This window comes from Babylonia areolata, chromosome 20 (assembly GCF_041734735.1).
Source record: "Babylonia areolata isolate BAREFJ2019XMU chromosome 20, ASM4173473v1, whole genome shotgun sequence".
NCBI lineage: Eukaryota > Metazoa > Mollusca > Gastropoda > Neogastropoda > Buccinidae > Babylonia > Babylonia areolata.
The window spans coordinates 46,286,488-46,310,912 of record NC_134895.1 but is presented as its reverse complement, the minus strand read 5'-3'; the positions used below and the strand labels follow the sequence as shown (position 1 = coordinate 46,310,912).

General features: G+C 40.4%; 2 protein-coding genes across 5 annotated transcripts in view; one reads left to right on the top strand and one right to left on the bottom strand.

Moving 5' to 3' along the window:
* Positions 1 to 1,876: 1,876 nt before the first annotated feature.
* On the bottom strand, positions 1,877 to 15,723 carry LOC143294540 (uncharacterized). Its single transcript, XM_076605915.1, has 4 exons — positions 15,657 to 15,723; positions 11,903 to 12,215; positions 10,838 to 11,344; positions 1,877 to 9,134 (listed from the first exon to the last, which is right to left on the bottom strand). Exons 2-4 carry the CDS (start codon positions 12,191 to 12,193, stop codon positions 5,649 to 5,651), a joined length of 4,284 nt encoding a protein of 1,427 aa, XP_076462030.1. The 5' UTR covers positions 12,194 to 12,215; positions 15,657 to 15,723; the 3' UTR covers positions 1,877 to 5,648.
* Positions 15,724 to 16,043: 320 nt separating this feature from the next.
* The window catches only part of LOC143294538 (uncharacterized), a 49,710-nt gene continuing 41,328 nt past the window's right edge, over positions 16,044 to 24,425 (top strand). For all 4 annotated transcript variants that reach the window (XM_076605913.1, XM_076605912.1, XM_076605914.1 and 1 more), the window contains exons 1-5: positions 16,044 to 16,146; positions 19,117 to 19,190; positions 19,680 to 19,904; positions 21,437 to 21,518; positions 23,428 to 23,673. In XM_076605913.1, coding sequence (XP_076462028.1) covers positions 19,118 to 19,190; positions 19,680 to 19,904; positions 21,437 to 21,518; positions 23,428 to 23,673 — 626 coding nt within the window. In that variant the 5' untranslated portion in view covers positions 16,044 to 16,146; position 19,117. The remainder of the gene's footprint in view (positions 16,147 to 19,116; positions 19,191 to 19,679; positions 19,905 to 21,436; positions 21,519 to 23,427; positions 23,674 to 24,425) is intronic.

Here is a 24,425-nt window from a genome sequence, read left to right as displayed (position 1 = left end):
TGCACAATGATTCATACAACACAGTATGAATAATGATCATAGAACAGCATGCAATGTAATGTTATGAATGGCTCTTCCCCGAACTCCCCCCTTTTTTTTTCTTTCTGTGTACCCTTTTCACAACAGACTGCCTCAGGTTAAAATTAAATGATGCCATCTTGAGCATAACACACACACACACACACTCACTCACAGTTTTCAACTTTCCAAATGAAGGGAAAAAAACAACTTGAAATGATGAATATCCACTGATGCTCAGAAATTAACTATTATAATTATTGTACAATTTTATTTTGTAATATTTTCTGTCTTTAATTTCAACTTAACACGTGCCGCTCAATTGGTATTTTTCATCACTTCCAAAGAAGCTGAGTCTATCTGGACTTGAGAGTTGGATGTTCGTACTAGTTCTGAGCCAAATAACAGAAACAAAATACAGTAACAAAAAAATCCCCCCCCCCCAAAAAAAAAACAAACAACCAAACAACAAAAACAAAAAAAAAACAAAAAAACAAAAAACTGCCTATGATTTGCTGAACAAAACGAAAAAACAAAAAAGCCCCAAACAAACAAACAAAAAAAACAAAAAACAAAAACCAAGAAAAACTGCCAATGATTTGGTGTAAAGCACTGAAATGTTCTATTCTCAACCACTGAACCATGGTACAGTCTTAGAAATATATACAACAAGCCATTTTCCTCTCACAGAACTCTTTCCTCTTCTGATGTGCATTGTCACACTCTCATACACATATTCTGCATGTGCAAATACTGTGCTCACATACGCATAATTCTAAATGACAGTATCTGCTACAAATCAATACATTAACTGTTCAATATAAAGAAAAAAAAAGAAGAAAAACTGTAGCGGACACCAATGGTAGATGAAAAAGTTGTAGAGAAAAACTGCACTGTATGTCTCTGATGACAGCCCTAAAAATGATACAAGAAGTGAAATAAGTCTAAAATGCTTGTGTAAACTTACAACCCAGCTGACAGCACAGGGACTGATCAAGGGATAAGAATACTCTACAAACTAACACAAATTCTGGGATAAGAACACTTGATGAACTGCCACAAATGTGTTTCACACAAAACCTTTCAAAATAATTTTCAAGCCAGCTAATCCCTGAATTCTGATGTTAATTGTTCCATCTATTTTATCATCAAAGGATTTTTTTTTTAATGTTTAAAAGACCCCTAAAAAATCTGTTAAAACTACCCAAAATATCCGAGATACTTATCAAACATCAAAAGTACATGTAACCAGAAACAACTAATTGTTAACTGGCATTTCCAGGGCACTAAAACCTTAACAGAAAGTACGACCAAATAAGAGTGCCCAATTACCAACTAACAAAGGTCCTGAGAGAGCAACAACAACAAAAGTAAAAGGATTTCACAGAAAATATAAAAGTGGATCTATACAGCAGCAAAACAACATAAAGAAAGGCATAAACAGCAATGAGTGTACAATGGAGCTAAAGCCCTTTGTTACACTAATAGATTCAGTATCCAATAATCTAATAAATGCCGAACAAATGCTACACATTTTAACTACAGGTTTAAAAAAAAAAAAAAAAAAAAAATCAGACAGCATCCATCGGGGATGACATAAACAGTAATGTGACAGTTCATAAATATCATTAAAAACAATGCTGGTGTTTTTAAACCAACGAACAAAGCCTCAGACACATTTCTTTTTTTTTTTTTCTCCCCATCTCTAATTACTAAATTTTACCTCCATATATAATGCTATTTCAGCTCACTGTGTTTCTGAAATATTGTACCCTGCAATGTTAAACTAGTAAAAGAGGATTAAACATTTGCTCCATTAGGAAAAGCGTAACAATGAATCAAAACAAAATGAACACAACAAAAAAACACAAAAAAAACTGACCAGCAGCACACCTGTCACACCTTGTACACGGGCTGAACATTGTCCCCACATTCAACCCAACATTGTTGTCGTTCCTGAGTACAACTAATTAATTACAAATATATACAACCAGAACATCACCACAGGAATATCCACTGAATACCAAAGACCACATTACATACATGTGTGGTCTCACGCCAATCAAATCAAAGCACACTGACCATGTTCACAAACTGAAAGGCTTGTGAGCAAACTGCACTTGTTCACAAGTCTATGGTACTTTTCTTGGTCAATACACTGTTAATTCCAACTGACCAGCATAAAATAAATTATCGGGGAGGGGAGAGAAAACTTGGACATCAACCTAAACTGGTTAAAACCTGCTGATACATTATAGTATGTAATTTGTTTTTCTCAGCTGAGCTGCCTGAGTAACTTGTGCAGAACAAGCATTCACTTTCAAACATTGCCAACTGTGTATTTCGCCAGTCAAACTATAAATGATACATTGACCATCCAGCCGACTGAGAAGGCTGGCTCCTGTCTCAATTATTGAAAAGAATGTTCGAATCTTTTTTTTTTTTTTCTTCTTTTTTTAATAGTAAATCAACAAGCACTTATTCACATTCACAATTAAGAAAAAGTATGTGTGCATATAATCTTTAAAAAAAAGAAGAAAAAAAAGAAGAATAAAACAGTAAAAGGCTACAGAGACATAAAAATGTTCCCAAACAAAGCAGCTCTCCAAATTGTTTTGACAGTCTGATTCAGCAACTAAAAACTGTCCTTCCAACAACCCATGACATTTAACTTCAGGGTATATTAGCAGTAACGACTGCAGAACATGCATTATAAACAAATAAAGTTGACAGGGTGATGAATATGAAGGTACTGATTCAGTTCCAGATGTAGGGATGGTGGGATTACTAATCATGTAAATTTTGTCAACCACCCAAATTTGGTGGCCTTTTAATGCCCTGCTCTCATGGTGACCCCAGTTTCAACGCCGCCGAAGTGACTCTGCAGCAGTGCAGGGTCTCCTCTGCTGTGTGGCCTCCAAGTGATCTAACATCAATAGTTCCCTTTCAGCTGCCAGTGCTGAGACTGGCCAGAATAGATGAACCTGAGTGTGGCTGTTTTTAGGAGACATGGAATGAGCCACATGTAAGTAATACAACAGAAGGGTGCAGATCATGGAGCAGCAAAAAAAAAAAAAAAAAAGAAAAAAGAAAAAAAAAGAAACATGCCCAGTGCTGATGATCGCACATGTCAGCAACGGGATAGATACAATGGAAAGTGGGCAAGATGGAAGATTTTTCAACAGCCACCCTTTGACGTTACTTACTTTCTTTTTCTACCCATTTTACTTTATTTCATACTCATTCTGTTTAAATGCTTTGCTACCATTAATACAATAATAGGTAAAGCTGACCATTTTCAAAGGACTCAAGGATTGTCTATTTCCTTAGATTATAATGATTACTAATAGTAGATTCAGGTAACTTAAGAATGAGAGAAAAATGGGAGAGAGAGAGAGAGGGTTAATTTTCAGGGTTCATACAGTATTTTCACTTTCAAGTACCCCAAATTTTGCAAACTAAAAAAATAAAAACATAAACAAAAAAAAACCAAACCCTTACCATCTTGTCCTGTTACATGTAATTTTCAAAAATGAATTGTTTTAGTTTTTCAATAATATTGTGCCTGTAAGGCATGACCATCTTTCTGGAATTGTGAAAAGGTAAACTGACATGCACAGAGACAGCAATCAATTGCGAGATCAGTCATCATGTATTTGCCTCAGATTTCTTCACTTGAACTCTATTATCATTATTTTAACCATCATTACTTATATTTAAAAAAATTTTTCTATATATGTCCATACAGTACGGTTTTATAAATTCTGACAGCATTTTTGTGCTGATGATTTGTCAAAATTCCCAAACTTTCAAGACCTAGGAAACCAACTTCATTTCTTCTAAACCCCCCAAAATGTTTCTAGTGTGTATGAACCCTGAAGATGAAGATAAAGATTCCAAATTGTGGAGAATAAAGTTTCTAGTGTGTATGAACCCTGAAGATGAAGATAAAGATTCCAAATTGTGGAGAATAAAAAAACCCACAAAAACAAAACAAAACAACAGCAAAAAAAAAACAAAAAACAACAACCAAAAAACAACTAGAGACACAAAGGTCCAGTGGAAATCAAATTTAATTTTTCGTTTTCTTTTAACTACATACTTTTCAATGGCAGGGATAAGAATAAAATCATATCACAAAAGCACACTGATGGGAAGAGGCATTATTTTATTGACTTTGTCCTTGTATTTTTTTTCATACACAAAGTTTTCCTTTACAATGGTTACTTTTTCTTTTCTTTTTCAATATTGTTCATACTCAATAGGAGGTTGTAATACTATATTTTTTCTCTTTACTTTTTTCTTTGTGAATTCTGTTCATACTTAGAGAGACAAAGCATTATTTTATTGTCGTTGTCCTAGCTTTTTCTTTTTGCGTTCTTTTTCTTTTTTAGCGTTTTACTTGATTCTTCTTCTTTCATTTTCTTCTTTTTAATTTTTTTTTTTTTTTTAACATACTTCATGTTTCTTTTGAAAAAAAACTTTTAAAATTTTAATCCATTATATTTACAACAAAATATGAAGCATTCTTATGAGTACATGAAACAACAATGCTACCAACATCATTCTAATGTCACCAATTCTTCCTGAGAACCTGGAGAATGATTCAAATGTCAGGCAGACCAAAGCATCCCAGCTCAGGTGGTGCTATGAAGCAACATGAGCCAGCGATACTCAATTTTTATTTACCACTGCTTAGTACCAATGCTCAGTCTTTTGCTCTCAGTTTCAACTGCCAGTCTGGATCAACTCAAACCACACACACAGACACACCGTCACATACAAAGCGTTAAATGAAACCAAAATGAGGTAAACCACTTGATGCCTGAATGCTCCCTCCCACCCTCCACCCCAAACCCCAGTGCTCTTCCTGCTTGCATAAAATTCACCATTAACTGTCGACACCTGTCGATGACGTGATAAACTCTTCACCTGGAATGATACTTGGAAGTAGTGAAACTCGCTCAACACACCACACTCAACCACATGTCTGCATCAAGCAGATCCAATTTTACCACAGGTTGTGACTTAAAAAAAACAAACGACAAAAAACGTAATGTCAATACTAATGATCACTTGCTCACAGAATTCACACTGCCATATGACACCTGCAATGGCCCATGGTGACAAATGTCCACTGGCCACCAGAATGTACACACAGGAACTGGTATGCATTGAGTCAATTTCCAGTACTTAACCTTTGACACAGCCAATGGACTGGAGCTGTTTCAAGGTTAACTTGGGTCACACAGGCTGACCTCTCCATGGCAGAAACATGATGAGTGCTGATACATGCGTGAATCCATGGAGCACCCACTCCTGCTTCAAAACGTTTTGATGAGAGAGAAAAAAAACAAACAAAAAAAAACAAAACAAAAAAAACACAAACAAACAAACAAAAAAACATGAAGTAAATTACACCGACAAAGGTCTGAGTACAATACTATGGATGCTAGCAGGATACTGGCAGCCTGAACCAGAAAATCTGTTGTCATACTGCCTTGTTTCTGGACCACTCAGCTTCAAGACTTTCCAGTTCTCCATGGCTGTCTGTAGTTAAAAGCCTGGCACTGGCCCAGCATCCTAATAGTAGTAATACATACCACTCAGTCTTGCTGACTGTCCCACACTCATAAATCGCTGGAGGAACAATCAACATTTCCAGCTGAGCCTGGCACAGATTTTGTAACACAAGTGGTTGACTCTGAGATAGCAAGTTCTGCTGTAGTGGATGTTGATTTAATCTGAGCAGAAGACGAATGGTGGGGGATCTTGGATACATCACCATCTGCTATACTGCAAGTGTTAGCTTCTGACCTGAGACAAGCCGAATCAGAAGCAGTGTGCTTCTGAACTGTTACACCCATGTCAATTATAAACCTGTTGGAGAAGCTTTTGACCCTTTCCTCTTGGCCACTGGAGGCACAGGTGTTTTCATCAGAGAGAAGACACAGTTCAACTTCTTCTTCCACATCTGTGGAGTGTGAGCTGTGTAGCAGCATAACCTCATCCTGACTAATCTTGTGCTCTGGTGGTTCCTCCACATTGTGCGGGCTTTCTTTCACACTGGCTCCCTCAGTCTCATTTTCATGTGATTTGCTAGCAGGAAGATCATTGCCATGAATCGAGTCATTGAGCACATCAATCTCTTTATCATCGCTGAGAATTGAGACATTGAGCACATCGATTTCTTTGTCCTCATTCTCAACAGAGTCATTCAGCACATCAATCTCCTTATCTTCGTTGTGAAACGAGTCATTGAGCACATCAATCTCTTTATCAAAGATAGGTGACATATGTCCAATGCCAGCAGTCAAATACCCAGACAAAGACGAGTCATTCAAGTCAGTCAAGGTGTCACTGCAGTGACTACCGCTGCTTTTCTCCACACAGTTTCCCTCCTCATCTGAGATCTTTGTTTCCTGGCCCTGGTCACAATTTCCATCCCTTGGACATTCTGGGCTCTCCTGAATGATAATTGGAGAAGACCCAGCATGGCTTGCTGAGCTGAGAGAACAGTTGTCAGTTTTTTGCTGAGAGACTGACAAAGATGGAGAAGAGGAGGCATGTGCACGCTGAGAGAATGGAAGAGGTTTGCTTTCTGTGTGTTGTGAAGACACTGAAAGCACAGAAACGCCTTCAGTGTTCCCCCCAGAAGAAACAGGCAAAGAACGGCTCTCTTGTCCATGGCAAGAGACAGCAGAAGGAACAGGTGCTTGCATAGCATACTGCTGTGGGTGGGAACCATACTGGCTGAATCTGGAAAATATGACAGCCGGCTGCTGGTTTGTTGTTTCTTCTTCCGCAGCACCTGCGTACTGCAGATGGGAATGTGTCAAGTCCTGAGCGGGTACCGGAGAATCAAAGGAAGACTGGGCTGCTGAGGCCTGGGTGGGCAGCACCTCAGGGAGGCCCTCGCTATCCATGAAAGCATCTTCGTTCAGGATGATCCTCATGGAGAATGGATTTCCTGAAGAGGAAGCAGACTTACCTGATTTTAAAAGCTTTGAAGTCTTTTTACGCTTCATTGCAGCCATACTGTGTGGTGAAAGGATCTTTACGCTTTTCCCCTTGGCATGTGTGTGTACTCCACTTGGGGGGGTTCTTGAATCTGTCAACACTCTTCCAGGTTTCTGTACTTCATCTGTACAGTCCAATGACTCTGTGCTGTGTTTCACAGAAGATGTGCCAGGCAGTAAAAGGTCTTTTTCACTTTCCGCTTCTCTCGCAGATTTAAGTTTAGCCAAAAATTTGTGAATGTTGGTGCTGATAGCATCTGAGCTGCTTTCTGTGTCCACAGATTCCACATCCACCACTTCCTTATCGGACGCCTCATCCTCCGATGAGATGCACTCCACATCAATAAAATTGTCCACCACACCTAGCCTCTGCACCGATGACGTTGACGCCAGAGTGCTGGCATAGTCAATGGCAGCAGTTGGCACTTCAGGATTGGAACTGCACGGCACCACCACGGTCTTGGCCACTGACATGTTGTCACTGGTCAAGTGGTCAGCCCCGCCCTTCCTGGGCTGGACCTCAGTGTCACTTTCATCGGAAGATGTGGAGATGACCACGGGATCCGTACAGGACTGACTGGAGCTGGGCATGGCGGCAAACTGAGCGGAGGTGTGGGAGGCTAGCATGCTGGCCAGTCGGGAAATGTTCTCCCAGGACGGGGGCATTTCCATGAGGCCCGGTGCCAGGGGCAGGCAGGCCTGGCGGTGACGCTCCTGCAACACCTGCTGCACCCGCTGCTGCCTGGAGTAGTACCTGGCCGACGCCGACTCCATGTCCGTCAGGGATGTGGTGGTGGCGGTGCTGTTGCTGGAACTGCTGCTGGTGTCTGACAGCAGGCCGTCGCTTTGGTGACCACTGCTTCCTTCCTTGGCCTCTGCACCCTGTCCATCACTGGCGGCGCTCTTCACTCTGGACTTCTTGTGACCAGATGGGTGTTTTTTGCAGTGGTCAGCTCTTTCTGCAGAGGCAGATGAAGCCACAGTCTCTGAGGTGCCCGGGCTGTCCCCCACGCTATGACCTTCTGCTTGTCGCTTGGAGTGCTTGTCTCTGGGTCTTTTGTGCTTCTTGTGCTTATGCTTCGAGGAACTCTCTGCCAAGTCTCTGTCTTTCTCCGACCTGTCATGTCGCCGCTTCTTGCTGGGCACGCTGCCATGTGAATTGGAGCTTTTGCGCTTCTCTTTGTGACTGGACCGAAAAGAATGGTGGCGAGTCTCTTCTGATCTATCATGATGATGGTGTTTCCTTTTATGGTGGCGTTTGGTTTTGCTGCTGATGTTCGCCGATGATCCATGACGATCGCGACTACCGGAGGAGCTGTGATGAGAACCGGACAGCATAGATACAGGGGGCGTCAATGATCTGGATCTGTCTCTGGCCCCATCTCTGCTTTGTTGGTTACTTTCCGACACACTTGAAGACAGCCTAGCTTTCCTGTTGTTATTCTCTTGCTTCAGAGCCTCAACAAAATGGGACGTCTCACTGTCGCTGCCTGATGAAAGCTGAATGGGCGAACGCTCTTCCCAGGGCTTGTCATAAGAAATGATAATGACCTCTTCCCCATCAGAAGAGTCCGGCTGGCTTGCCGGCACTTCCGGCGCAATGTAGGTGGGGTCGATGATGGTAGAGGCGTCACTAGAGCTGTCGTCCACGTTGACAGGGGACTGTGACGAGTTGCCGCTCAGGTCCCAGGAGGGGCCAGGGGTGGGGGAGTCCCAGTGCGACCTGCCCATGGTGGAGGTGGCTGAGTGGGATACGACTGAGGCCTGAGGACTGTGCCAAGGGGAGAGTCGAACCGTATGCTCCCTCCCCACTCCTGAACCGTCTGCTCCTGGCTCGTCGTCGTCATCATCCACCACAACTACATCGCTGTCGCCGGAGGAAGACTCAGAGGTGGGCACCGTGTGGGAGGTCTCTTCGTAGATGGCTTTGGTGTCATACGTGCTCATGGAGTACGGGGAGCGGGCGAAGTAGAGGAACTCATGCATGAAGTGCCGAGTGTTGTGGTGGAGGTAGGGGTGAATGTGCTCGTAAAACTCTTCACTTTCAATGTTAAAGCGCTTGATCAAGCCCATGATTAGTTCCAAGACAAATGTCACCTGCAACAGAAACAGACAAAAAACAACAACAAAGATTAGTAAAATTTTGAGACCAAATTATGTTCTAAGAGTAAATCGAAAAAAACAACAACCCACTATTGTCAACATTTTTGGATCAAGTTTTATGATCATCAACTCACTGAAAATCAAGTTCACAGCTCCTAATGGTGCACAAATGTTACTTCTATACCAACCTCAGTATCTGAATATTTTATGATGTGTCACTTCTTAGCTGTGACTAATGTCTCAACCAGCCACTATGATCTGTTAGCACTGTAGACTAACAGCTGGGCTGATGCAGGTTCAAATCCATAGGCATATCAATCACTGAACCATTGACAGTGCATTTTTTCTGCCGATGCACAATAGTAAGACTGTGAGTGGGACTATGTAGACAAGTGTGACCGGTCACCCATTTCACGAATGCTTCTTTGGAAGCGCTACTCAAATTTCCTGACAAACACTGCAGGTGTCTGTATCTCTCAGGCCTGTTAGATGCCAGGACACATTAAGAAAGCAAGCACCAAGCACAACCTTGACATGCAGCCCCAAACTGAAATGAACCTCTACAGCAGCATCCCTTTCATTCTCATTTGTCCACAATAGTAAAATATCTTTCCATCATACCCATGCTAAAAAAAAAATTCTTATACTTTTGAATTTACTGAATTCAAGGACATTTTACTCTTGTACTTTGGTGAAAATTATGTAATATTTTTGCAATTGTTACGTTTTCTATAAAGAGAGCCAAAATTATATAAAAGAAAAAAATCCTAGGTCATTTACTGATAGACATACACATTGAAGACATCTGGATACAGCCTACATAACATTTAAATTAATACTTTAAAATTTTCACACCATACACATTGCATACAAAAACATGTGCTGTCCAAATGTCACAGGGAATCGCTTTTCAAATTTTAATGTTAACTATCAACATTTCTGATGTTGCAAACAGCTACAATTTGGAATAATGTGTCACACATGAATGCCTAACTGAGATCTGAATTGGTGTTCAGAAGTTTGCCAGGCATTGCAACAGTCTTGCCTGATCCTGTTGCACAATCTGATCTTTCTGTCTTACTAGATGCTGATGTTGCTCTACTAGAGCCCTCAACTGCTCAATAGGATCTGCTACTTCACTAGGGTCTCTTGCCTGAGAAACCCCTTGATACTGCTGCAGCCCAAGCTGTGCTTTGTGCTGCACAAACTGGGCACTGTTGTGCTGCCCCCCCCCCACCCCCCCCCCAACCAGCCAATACACAATGTATGGGTATGTTTAATATACATGTTGTAAGCACAGATTCTCATGATTTTGAATTTTTCATATAGGTTTGAAATCACCTGCTACCTGATGTGCATGCACCCAAACTGAAGAACTGCTTTGCCAATCTTTTCAAATGAAATCCCTATTTGTGATTTGTTTACCCCCCTTTGAATAAAAAAATTGTGATTCTCTTCTTTGTTACTAGGCTGCAACTCCCACGTTCGCTTGTATGTACACACACAAGAGTGGCTTTTTATGTGCATGACCAAAAAACATCATGTAGCAGCCACGGTACACAATCTTTAATGTGCATGTTTGTTCCTTTGCTTGCTACATGCGAAGGGGGTTCAGGCACAAGCCGATCTGCACATGTTAATTTTGTGATTGACAAACAATATTTTGTCTATTGAATACAAAATAATGTTGTTCTTACCTGTTCTTCGACGTTGTAGAGCAAAGCATTCAATTCTCTGTTCAGCCATGGCACCAGTCGATGTGTCTGCGCTGGGTTGTTGCGGAAGAACTCTGGAGACACCCTTCGTTTGCGATGGGTTGCCCTCAAGCCAGACACACGACGACCCCACTCGTAGATCTGTCGCCGGAAGCGTGTTGTGGAGACAGGCTCCGGATAGGGCCTCATCAGAGGATGCACCGTGCGTGAGCGCAGCCTGTAGCGAGGCATCAAAGAACGACGATACACCGGGGCTGCAGAGGAGTCCCGGTCTTGGATGCTGTAACTGTGAATATTGAAGTAGCGGTGGTCCATGGTGAGAGTTGTGCGGTACCGGAAAGATCGGTCAAAGTTCCAGCCAAAGTGCAGGGGCTGTGGAGGCCGGTGCTGGTGATGGTCGAGGTAGAATTGGTCATAGTTGTTATACGACTTGACATTGTGGATAATGGATTTGAAGGGCTGCTTGCACAGCGGGCACTCTGCTTTCACCTGCAAAAGACGAACAATTATCACTCTCACAGCTTGAGAAATGATGTGTCTGACTGCAAGTATGACAAATGCTGAATAAGTTTGAATTTGAGTTTTAACATTTAATCATCAGTGACTGAAAATGAGTCATAAATGTGTGTCAGGATTTATGGGTGTAAAATATGGTGCATGTGTGCGGGCGCACTTGCAAACATCTTTTTGAAGTGTGTGTGTACATGTTTCTGTATAAGCAGATGCATGTGTTTTTTCATGTGGCATTAGTCAACACTTTCTTTTTAAACATCTGATGAAAATCATTTGTAAACATGACTTAGAATATTGGCTAAAATTTACAGAAAAAAACATATACTGATATAGCCTTTATGGGGGTGGGGGCAGGCAGGGGGAGGAAAGGGGGGGAAAGCAAGTGGTCGAGCTTCTGTGTGCTAGGAATCTGGAAGATCACAGTGCAAATAAACTCATCAGAAAATGAGAAAGATCACAGAGAAAAGTGGAATATCAAATTCTAACAAGGAAAAGTTTGTGGAAGCCTCCCAAGAACATGCTTTGCCCTCTTACCTTGGACCACTCTTGCAGGCACACAAAGCAGAACATGTGAAAGCAGCTGTCGGTGAAGGATTTGTTCTCCAGCTGTCCCAGACAAATGGCACAGTTGGGTTCCGGGGATCCTGCTGGCCTTTCTGAGCCCCCTGGGGCCTCCTCCTGATTGTCACCACTGCCTCCTTCAGCGGCCGCAGCAGTAGCATCGTCTGTGCTGGCTGTGGTATTGGCTGACTTGGCAGAAGATTGAATATCATCGGAATGAACCGGCTGGGACTTTGCCTCTTGGTTCTGGGCAGCGCCCGACATCTTCAAGATTATGTTGTCAGATCTGCAAAGAGAAGACAGATGACAAGGTGGTGTCATAAACATCAAAAGGAAAACAAACTATTCAGTTTTGTTTGGTTCAGAACAGAATGGGTCATCATCACAAAATCAATGAGCCATTTTTAAAATCAATGGGTCATGAAAAAAAAAAGCCTCTCAGTCCTGGTCCTCAGCACCCCCATCAGACCACCTTACACCGCACAGTTGGTAACTGAATTGCTACTTTGTTCATCACACTCACTGGTATGTGAAATCGTTTTAGTGTTATACAAGTGTACAATTATAATTTATATGTGCATAGTGTGTGTGTGTGTGTGTGTGTGTGTGTGTGTGTGTGTGTGTGTGAGAGAGAGAGAGAGAGAGAGAGAGAGAGAGAGAGAGAATGAATGAATGAATCTTTATTTTCCAACAGTAACAATAGTAGCACTTTGTCCGACTTACACATCTGCCATTGTTCTAAGAGACACACAAACATATACGTATATAGATGTTGCTATACTTAATACATGTATAATGTACAACTACAAGTATAACACAGCGTCAAACTGAGAGACACAACATTGCTCACATCTGTACGAAACACACTCACACCACGGGAAAAACAACAACAAAACCCTAGCAAGAATGCTACACATGAATGATTTGAGTGAAATTAACACAGAAAAGTAATGATAAAATCTAAAACACAGATGTAAGAGAGATAAAAGATAGCAAATAAGGAGACAGATAATAGGGATATGGACACATTATGAGAAAGAAAGAGAGAGGGAGAGAGAAAGAGGAGAGAGACAGAGACAGACAGGGAGATACAGGGACAGAGAGAAAGAAAGAAAGAAGAGAGAGAGAGAGAGAGAGAGAGAGAGAGAGAGAGAGAGAGAGATGTAAAGATATGTCAGTGAGAAAAAAGAAAGAAAGAAAAAAAAAGAGAGCTGGGTGAGGATGGTTCACAATTTGTAATACATGTGAGTATACACACTCATAGACATGACCAGACAAGAGTTTGATTTCATTAGTTTATGTTCACTGTAAAAAAAAGTGTAAGGAGAACACATTCAGATCTTTGAAAACAATATTCTATGGCGTGATAGGTTATCAACTGATTGACGCATTCTGAAAAAGTTTGCAAGGATTGTCAGTGACAATATTCTCCCAGTTTTTCAGTCTGGCTTTCGGCATGCATGAACTGTCCAAGTTTTTCTTTGAATGTTGTGATTGAAAAGGGTTCTTTGAAGTGTTTGGTGAGATTGCTCCAGCAGTGCATGCTGGAGCATGCCAAACTCGATTTATTAAGGTCTATTTGGCTTGGGTAGAATAAGTGTCACATTTCGGGTTGCAAATTTCATAGCAGACAATGGCTTGGTCTAGATAAGTCGACATTTACTGAATATAATTTTATGCATAAGTATGCACTTATTCAATATTAGGTGCTTAAAGTCAAGGGAAGAGGTGCTGGCAGTTGATATTGATGACTTCTTGTGTTTCGTAAAACACCACTCAGCACGTCTGTGAACAGAATCTAGTTTTTTCATGTGAACTTCACTGCAGTTGTCCCACATGTTTGCAACGTAATTAATTCTAGACATGATGTGAAAATGGAATAAGAAATAGGAAGCCTCTGAACTGATGACATGTTTTAAAAGGGATAAAGAACTGATAAATGTCTCCCATTTTAGCTGGTTGTTAATAACAACACCACAGTGTCGATGTTCTGTAACTTGTTCAAAAGCTTGGCCATCAATTGACAAAGTGAGCGACTTTTGGTGAGTGGCTACAACAATACTTTTTGTTCTTTCTGGGTTAAGCCACTAAAGGAGCATATTATTTTCTGTACACCATTTGGATACTTCAGTTAGGCTGGTTTGTAATCTACCATTAATGTGCTCTAAATTTACTACAGTTGTAAGAAGAGAAGAGTCACCTGCAAACATGTTGCATGATACTGCAGATGAGGAGATACATAATGGAAGATCTTTGATATATAAAGGTTGAACAACAGGGGGCCAAGCACAGAGCTTTGGGGAATGCCCATTTTAATTATTCCTACATCCCAAAAAGTCCCGTTTACTAATACACTGTTTTCTTTCTTTTAAGAGAGAGAGAGGGAGAGAGAGAGGGAGGGAGGGAGAGAGAGAGAGAGAGAGAGAGAGAGAGAGAGAGAGAGAGAGAGAGAGAGAGAGGGGGGGGGGAGGGAGAATATAAAAGGCCGAAGAGAAAAATCACAAAACAGTCAAAACAATCCTCTGGCAAGGACAATGAACAGATCTGTTTTCCAAATCAGAACATCCATGTGCATGCACATCAAAAGAAACCCATGCTGAGAACTATACAATAAATTGATTTGGCATCCTAACAATTCCAATCGAACTGTTCATCAGAATTTAATGGCTGGAATAAAAGAGTACAAAATATAACAACTTTCAAATAAATAACTCAGTTTCACTCATATGAAGGTGTTGATACTTTGGCTTGTAATGATAATGTGCAGGATGAATGTGCAATCTCTATCAGCATATTCATAATTACTTGTATAATGATAATTACAATGTGCTAAAGTTTATATGTGAAATGTTTTTATCTTTTAAAAGGGTGTTTAATTAAATCAAGTTACATTTTGTTTTCTTGAGTGTGATGGGTAATTGTCTATTTTTGCTAAAAACCTGATGCAATTTCTCTTTAATCATAGTTTCTAAGATAACAAAAACTGAATCTACGTTACCTTAAAATAGCTAAACCTAACTCCAATGTATGTATATCACGTTAACAGAGGACTGGCAATTAAAAAAAAAGTCAGCTTTAAGTAAGCTGATCTGAGAGCTTTGAAGAAAATAGTACTGAGCTCATCTTATGGTCGGTAACATGAAAACATTTGACTTAGAACACGAGGAAGCGACGGTTTCGACCCAAAGGTCTTTTACTGGCAAACCAACAACATGAACAAAGACTAGGGAAAAGTGGAGCACTAAGCTGGTTATGTCACGAATCATACCTTGCATGGAAACACTAATTTACCAAACACATACATCTCAAAGGGATAAAGTAACACACATAGTCAGACTGTGATGATCCGAGTCACTTGTCTGGTAAATCACTCGACTGGCCTCGGTTGCCCAGGCCATTTGCTTCCTTTGGTTTCTTGTGATTCAGTTCAATTCGGTTTCGCATAAAGAGTCATCCAACCAGAAATCAAAGTAACAAGTGAAAACAACATTTTTCTAATTACAAACAGGCACATCTAATCGTCATGCAAAGTCAGCACAACTTGGAAATGGCGAATCAAGAATGGCCGCTTTGCTACTTTTTTTCCGCACGGGTCAATGCATTAAAAAATTAATTCCTTTTTTCTCAGTTTTGTCCGAATGCAGTGTGAAAATATATCTAAAATTCTAAGTGAATGTTCAGTGTTATGACTAATGGCCTCAAATCATAATAATCAAAACCAGCTTACCAATACGAAGAAAGGTAATGGTACTCCCACAAAGAACATGCAACCTCATCCAAGATCACCAGTGTTATGGAAGGCGAATGTTTCTTGTACAAGTATCACTGGTGTGGTTGATACTAAAACGGGTGTCTATTGGTTCCCTCCAACCAATCAAACATGTCAGGACATACCCTTCAGCTCATGGGATCAACTTTTTTTTTCAATCGTTTATTTGTGGCCTTAACTTCGTGTAAGTAAAAGCGTTGAATTAAGATAATGTTTGAAATGATGTTATTTTCTATAGTTTGAACGAAAAATTGCGTCTTATGAACAATTTTTGTGTTCTATTGCCTCGGGCAAAAACTGACAATGAAAGATCCCCAGACGTCTTTGCGAAAATAGTCCAAGGGAGACCACTATCAACATACCCAGCACAGAAGAACTTGAAAGTCATTTCCTTCTTTTACAGAGCAGCTCAACATAGGTCTACTGCTCGTGCCAAATAAACACAAAGGTGTGCAATTTGCAGAGTTTCCCATTTTTACATCTAAAATGTATATCAGAATGTTTATTATATATGGTTATAAAGACCTGTTCAATGTACTGTTTAGCTCTATTGAGTCTTTACATTACGCGATATGTGCTGTTATTGACAGTGTTAAGCAGCACAGAGAGAGTAAAAAAAAAAAAGATTAAAAAAAAACCCCACTTATGTACATTGACCACTGTCGACGAGCTTCCTTGAATAGGAGAATAAGTTAGCACGTTGTGTGTGTGTGTGTGTGTGTGTGTGTGTGTGTGGATAGTCACTTTTCTTCCCCTCCACACTTTTGTGTGATTGGCGTAGTGAACAACTCAACAAGGAGAAAAATTGGGAATATTGCTGAGATGCAGTAGGGTCTTGTGTTCACTCCTGCTGGTAGTGCTTGTTACATTAAACTTTAACTTACAGATGCATGCAGATTAGAAAAAAATTTTAAAAAAAAGGTTTGGTTATGATTTGATATCTTGCAGAGCAACTTCCACAAGGAGTAGGATAGATGAGGGGTGGGTGGGAGGAGTGTGCATTACTGCCAATAATAGTAGTAGTAGTAGGGCTGAAACAAGCTTAGAAGCATATAAGCAGCGCTGTTTTTGATTTCATAACAAATTTTGTCATACATTTTGGTCAAGGTTCGACACTGCGTTTTCATTTTATTTATTCATCAAACTACTTATAAAAGTAGTTAAGAATTTTGTAGAATTGTTCAGTTGATTATTGAATAAGTTAGTAGATGGTGCTTGTTTTAAATCAGGTGGCAGTTGGTTCCATACATTAGTAACTCTGTTACTGAAGCAAAACTTTCTTGTGTTAGTATTTGAACGTTACACACACACACACACACACACACACACACACACACACACACGCACAAAGTAAAAAAAAAAAATCCATCAGTATTTCTTGTGTAACTGTACTGAGGTGCAGAGAAGAACTGATTCCAAGACACATCAACATGACCATTGAAAAGCTTCTTTGCCTCAATAAGATCACCATGTATCATTCTACCCTTAAGGGAAAATAGTTTTAAAGAAGTTACTTGATCATTATAGGACATGAGCCTACATTCTTGTACATTCTTTGTGACTCTTCTCTGTACCCTCTCAATTGCAGCTGGTGGAGTAACCCAAATCTCAGAAACTGACACACCATTAGACATGGAGAACTCTGTTAGATAATGCTGGCACAATTGGTTGATTGCTTGGCATCACCTAGAATGAGGTGTCACAAAGAGGTAGGCTTTTGTAATTGTCTGCTGCTCTGATGAACAAAGAGTTTGCATATATTACACAGTTCTGTTTTCATTGACAGAACATGAAAACATGCTGTCTTGTTGTTATTGATCTCCTCCTTCTGCATTCGTGTGCTGCAAATCCCACACTCACTTGTGTGTAGATGAGTCGGTTTTATGTGTATGACCATTTTTACCTCACCATGTAGGCAGCCATACTCAGTTTTTGGGGGTGTGCATGCAGGGTATTTTCTTGTTTCCATAACCCACCGAACGCTGACATGGATTACAGGATCTTTAACATGCATTTTTGATCTTCTGCTTGCGTATACACATGAAGGGGGTTCAAGCACAAGCAGGTCTGCACATATGTTGACCTGGGAGTTAAGAAAAATCTCTAACCTTTACCCACCAGGTGCCGTTACCAAGATTCAAGCCTGGGACCCTCAGATTGAAAGTCTCACGCTTTAACCACTCGGCTATTGCACACGTCTGTTATTGATCAAACCACCACATTCTGATTATTGTGTTTGCGTTGTATAATATGCCTGAGAGTTATACTTATAGCTTAAGTTTGTTAGGCTGTTAAAAATGACCCAATGCTAATGTCCACACTGTTCCCTCAACCATTCGATGGAAGCAAGCTGTACCCCTGTTCCATCAAGTGGTGTTTTCCCAGGTCAACAGGAGCAGACCTGCTACAGTGCTAGTCCCTGAACCACCAAAGTAAAATGAAACTCTATATGCATGCATAATAAATTTTTATGTCATAGATATAATATACATCATTGCATGAATAATACACATCATTGCATGTTAACTCTTTTGCTGCCATAGGCGACTTTAGTTGACATCAAGGGGTCAAGTTAAATGGATCGTTTTTCACATTGTGACAAAGCTTGACAGCTGCAGTCAACTTCCATGTGCAACAGGAAATTGACTTACATCCCCCGTCCTTGACCCCTTTGACTGAATTTGAGGTGAACAAGTCCACTGTGTAGTTTTGACGTGAACTGAATCATGAGACTGAGAACATTGCATTGAAAATGTTTGGTGCTCAAGAATTACCGGTAAGAATCCTATAATCTATGACAGAGGTTTGTTGGCTATGAAAACACAGAAATACCCAGCATGCACTGACCATGACAAAATTCACCAGCTAGGTTGATGTTTGTCATCAAAAAACAACAACAACAACAACAAAATTCAAAAGAGAAAGTGATGTGGTTTGCATAGAAGTTGCAGAACATAATTATATATCTAACCTTATGTTTGCCATAGAAAAAAATTGCATATATGTGTTTTATACTTTGATAATATCCAACACAAACACACACACTCACACACATGCACACACACACACACACACACACACTTTTCTGCCTATTACACTCACAGAATCTAAAGCGCTGTTGTTTCTTATAATGATGCACAAGTGAACAAGGTGATATGATTTTTTGGCTACAGCTCACAGTTAGCAGTCAGAAATTCAGAAACCCATCAAATCCAGAGGTCTTTCTTCTACTGCATCTCTCTTGTTTAACATCCCATGCAATATGCCTTCTTGGTGTTTTAGATGTCATTGCTCTTCTTTTGCCCATTTGATTGTTAGATACCATCACTGCATGCTCACTCTTAAGGCAAGTAGTTGTGGTTCGCATTCTTGGGTATTGCAAGAAGTATCATGATGCTATATTTAACATGTGTTGCAGTATGGATGAAATAGATGACAGTGCTGATGAAGAAGCATGGAGACCAAAACCGTATTCTGAAGCTCCGAAAGAAAGTATGTTTTTTTTTTCTTCTTTACTTCTCTGTGTTTGTTTTTCCTTATTTTATTTTATTTATTTATTTTATTGGTAAAGGAAATTATCAAACTGATGTTATTTCAACAATTTTCACTTTTCTGTCATGAATCACTTCTCACATCCACTTGACTGACATGACTTCTTTCACCCTTTAACAAATACATGGAGACACTCACACACACACACACACTCACACACACACACACACACACACACACACACACACACACACACACACACACACACATGCATGCACACACATGCGGGCATGCACACACACACACACACACACACGCAAAAAAAAAAAAAAAAAGTAAATAAGATTCAGCTTTGTGTTTCCACTGCACAGTTGTGAATATGGGTGGGTGTATTCTGCATGTGTGCATGTGTTCATATTGCACAATGGTGAATTGTGAATGCATGTGTGTGTGTGTGTGTGTGTGTGTGTGTGTGTGTGCTGCTGGCAGTCGTCTGGAGTGTGGGCGATGAGTGCCAAGCCAGATGGTCGGGGGACAACAAGCTGTACAGGGGTGTGGTCAGAAAGCTGAGGCACACGGACACAGGCAGGGCCGTGGCCCTGGTCCAGTTTGTTGACTATGAAGATGACGAGTGTGAGGAAGTGGATGTTCAGCAGTTGCAGCAGGTTGAGAAAGCCCGTGATGAATGCAGTGAAGAGAAGGCCAAAGGTAGAGGTGAGTTGGGTCGTCAGTGTTGATTTAAAATGATGTGAGAGCTAGATGTGTGTATTAATGATTGTACTTGATTTTCTTCCTCTTCTTCTGCTTCTTCTTCTTCCTCTTCTTCCTCTTCCTGCTCCTCTCCTTCCTCTTCTTCTTCTTCTCCTTCTTCTTCTTCTTTTTCTTCTCCTTCCTCCTCTTCTTCTTCTTCTCATCCTCCTCCGCCCTCATCCCAGTGAAGAGTCACTGGGGCGTCGCACAGAGGGACTGTTCAAGCGAGTCCTCCAGGCCTGTTGGTTGTGTGTCATAAACCTGTCACTTGTCAGCTGAATATGAAAACACTCTGGAGGCTTCACAGTAGGGAATCATAAAATTACAGTCTTATTCTAAAGGCGTGAGACACTTAAGCATCAAACATCATGACAGTAAATCAAGTGAAAATAAGTTATTATTGTTTGTAAAAATTTTCTTTTCATGTTGTTGAAAATACTGCTCTATTTTTACTTTAGTTTAGTTAGAGATTGACAGTCTTGACCTGAAGAGGAGCATATGTTACAGAGACTTGTGGTTAACATTGTGGCCAAACATTCTCATGTTTGCATCTTTTTAAAGGCCAGTGAGTATTTCAGTACAGATATATATATATATATATCTTTTTGGCTGATTGTTTTGCAATTGAATGGATCTCAGTGATTGAACGTGTGTGTGTGTGCATGCATGTGTGCACGCGCATGTTTGTGTGTGTTTGTGTGTGTGCATGTGTGTGTGTGTGCGTGTGTGTGTTTACCATGTTTGGTATATGAAATGTTTGACATTTAATTGAATATTTCCCTCTCTAATGTAACCATATTTTTGAAAGAAAAGACTAAATTCTGAAACATAATATTGATGATTAAAATAACAGTACTTAGAATGTGAACGATACAGGGGATTCATTATAACTGTGGTGCAGCAAATCACACACTGTGTCAGCTGTCCATGCTGCACAGTAACAAACAACAAAAAGTAAGAAAATGGCTGTCAGAAAAAGAGAAGAGGAAAAAAAAACCCACGTTATTCTCAACCTTCCACCCTCACACCCATTTCTCCCACAATGTCCACACACCTGACGGGCGCAATAGCCGAGTGGTTAAAGCGTTGGACTTTCAGTCTGAGGGTCCCGGGTTCGAATCACGGTGACGGCGCCTGGTGGGTAAAGGGTGGAGATTTTTACGATCTCCCAGGTCAACATATGTGCAGACCTGCTAGTGCCTGAACCCCCTTCGTGTGTATACGCAAGCAGAAGATCAAATACGCACGTGAAAGATCCTGTAATCCATGTCAGCGTTCGGTGGGTTATGGAAACAGGAACATACCCAGCATGCACACCCCCGAAAGCGGAGTATGGCTGCCTACATGGCGGGGTAAAAACGGTCATACACGTAAAATCCCACTCGTGTGCATACGAGTGAGCGTGGGAGTTGCAGCCCTCGAACGCAGAAGAAGAAGAAGTCCACACACCAGAACACACACGAAGCAGCGTCATTTACCCTTTCTTTCACTTTCAGACAGGCCAGATGAAAACGATACTACATGTGGCAGTGGTTTCTTCAGGCCGCTAACAGGCATTGAAGACATTTCACGACTTGAGTAAGTATTGACTGCATTGTTCGTCTCGTGTTTGCCCTCCTGCTAAAAGTAAGCTTTCTATATAAACATTGAGTAAACTAATCATTTTTCTTTTCTGGTCTATTTCAGCTAAAAAGTAGCCGGATGTGCAGTGAACAATGGGGGCATTCTGTGGACATGACTTACTCAGTTTTGGTTGCGTTATATCAAAGAGAATTAAACAAAGAAAGCGGTTCACTCCAAGCTTCTTGCAGTTGTTCAGTTATATTTGTGTAGGGATTGTGATGATTGTTCACAGATGGTAGACTTCAACTGTGTAAGTAGGCAGGTAGTGAAGGAGATACACATTATGTGTATCTGTTTTGAATATATATATATATATATATATATATATATATATATATATATATATATATATATATTGCTTTTTTTAAAATTTTTTTTCTTGGAGTCTTTATTGTCCTCTTGAAAAAAGACCTGTGCCAGCAACAGGTACCGAAAATCGAATCGGAACAACAGATCACTTGTGAAGAGGTGGTAGGACATTCTGGTACGCTTTGTCAGTAAGGTAAGAAGGGGGACTGGACATTGCATTGTATAGTGTAGTATAGTATTGCATTGCATTGCATTGCATTGTATTGGTTTGTATTGTATTGCACTGTACTGTACTGTACTGTACTGTTCTATGCTGTACTGTACTGTACTGTACTTGTACTGTACTGTCTTGTCTTGTCTTGTCTTGTATGGTATTACATTTTTGTCACAACAGATTTCTCTGTGTGGAGTTCAGGTTGTTCTCACTGGGGAGAGCGCCTCTCCACAGTGCAGTGCCACCATATATATATATATATATATATATATATATATATATATCATATCATATCATATCATATCTATCTATACCTATCTATATCTATATATATATTTCTGTCTCTCTATAGATATGTAATATATATATATATATATATATATATAAATTTTTTTCTTTTTCTTTTTCATTTCTGTCTGCAAGTGTGTGTGTCTTGACAGGGTTTGCTCTTCCAGCAGACAGAGCCAGACTGCTTACGTCAGTTAGTCATAGGTTTGACAGTGGGGGAGGATCAGGGGTAGACCAAGATGCACATTATGACACACACGGTGACACGCATTGTGACACACATCGTGGCATGTACGGTGACACTCATTGTGACACAAATGGTGACATGCATGGTGACGCACATGGTGACATGCTTGGTGACACATATGTATGGTGACATGTGGTGACACACATGTTGACACATGGTGACACACATGATGACACACATGGTGATATCCATGGTGACACCCTGGTGACACATGTGGTGACACGTATGGTGACACACGTTGACCCATAATTATGGTGACATATATGGTGACACGCATGGTCCCCATGTTGTTTACTTGTCTAGGTTGTGATAATGCACCTGACCAAATTTCTCCAGTTGGAGATAATAAAGTTATTCTTATCTTATCTTATCTTATCTTATCTTATCTTATGGTGGCACATGGTGATAGGCATGGCGACACATAATTATGGTGACACACATGGTGATATGCATGGCGACATGCATTGGTGACACATGAAGGATTCCTGAAAGACGCTGACAAGCTAGCCTGGATTGCTGAAACTGATGAGGCCGAAAGGGATTGTTTGATGCCCGAAGCTCCATCAGAGGCAACTGTCTGATTGATTTGGTTAGTATCAAGCAACATTTCCTGAACTCAGAAACATATTTCACATACTTCTTCTTCTTCTGCTGCTGCATTCGTGGGCTGCAACTCCCACGATCACCCATAAGAACAAATGTACGACCATTTTTAATCCGGCCATGAAGGCAGACATATTCCGTGTTTCGAGGGTGTTTCGCATACTAGATACATCATGTGTTCATGTTTTTTGTTTTTTTTTCAGGGACAAGTACGGACATGAAAGTGACTCTGATTATGAAGAGAGATCCGGATCGAGCAAACGGACGTCGTCCACACCTTACGGAACAAAGGGGAAGGTGTCAGAGTGGAAAGTGAGAAGCCCGGTCAAGGCGTCGGCCTCCGTTTCTCAGCGCCACAAAAGTCCTGTGGTACAGGTGCGATCTCCTCGGAAGAGGGGCAGCGCCGCAAGAAGAAAGACGGACACTGTGCAGACGGAGAAGAAAAATGAGTAAGCTGTCTTCGGACACTTACTATGCCACATATTATTATTATTATTACTACTACCTTTTTTAATTTTTTTTTTAATATAATTATTATTTATTTATTTATTTATTTGTGTAAGTTTATCTATTATTTATTCACCTTTTTTTTTTTTTTACATTATAATTACTTATTTATTTATTTATTTATTTATTTGTGTAAGCTTATCTATTATTTATTCACCTTTTTTTTCTTTTTTTTTTTTCCTCAAGGCCTGACTAAGCGCGTTGGGTTACGCTGCTGGTCAGGCATCTGCTTGGCAGATGTGGTGTAGCGTATATGGATTTGTCCGAATGCAGTGACGCCTCCTTGAGCTACTGAAACTGAAACTGAAACTGTCTTCGGAACAGTGGCTTATTCTTTGACATCTTCACTTTCTGTCCTTTGCTTTTAACCTCTTCATTGTCTTGGGATGTGCACTTTTCAGGGTTTAAAAAAAAAAAATTATTTGTTTAATTTTTATTAAGAATCACAGCAAATTTTATCAGAAAAATGTAGTGAAAAGCTCACATATTTCCTGATCAAACCACTCTAGAGTCTAGAGTTATGCATGCGTGTGACTGAGTGGTGTGAAAGCACTTTGATTTGTCTCTGCACAAGATTCAGCGCTATATAAATACTAATTATTATTATTATTATTATTATTATTATGTGGAAGTGTCATTTTCTAAGTCACGTGACTATGTCACATATTTTTGATCAAGTCACATGAGTATGTCT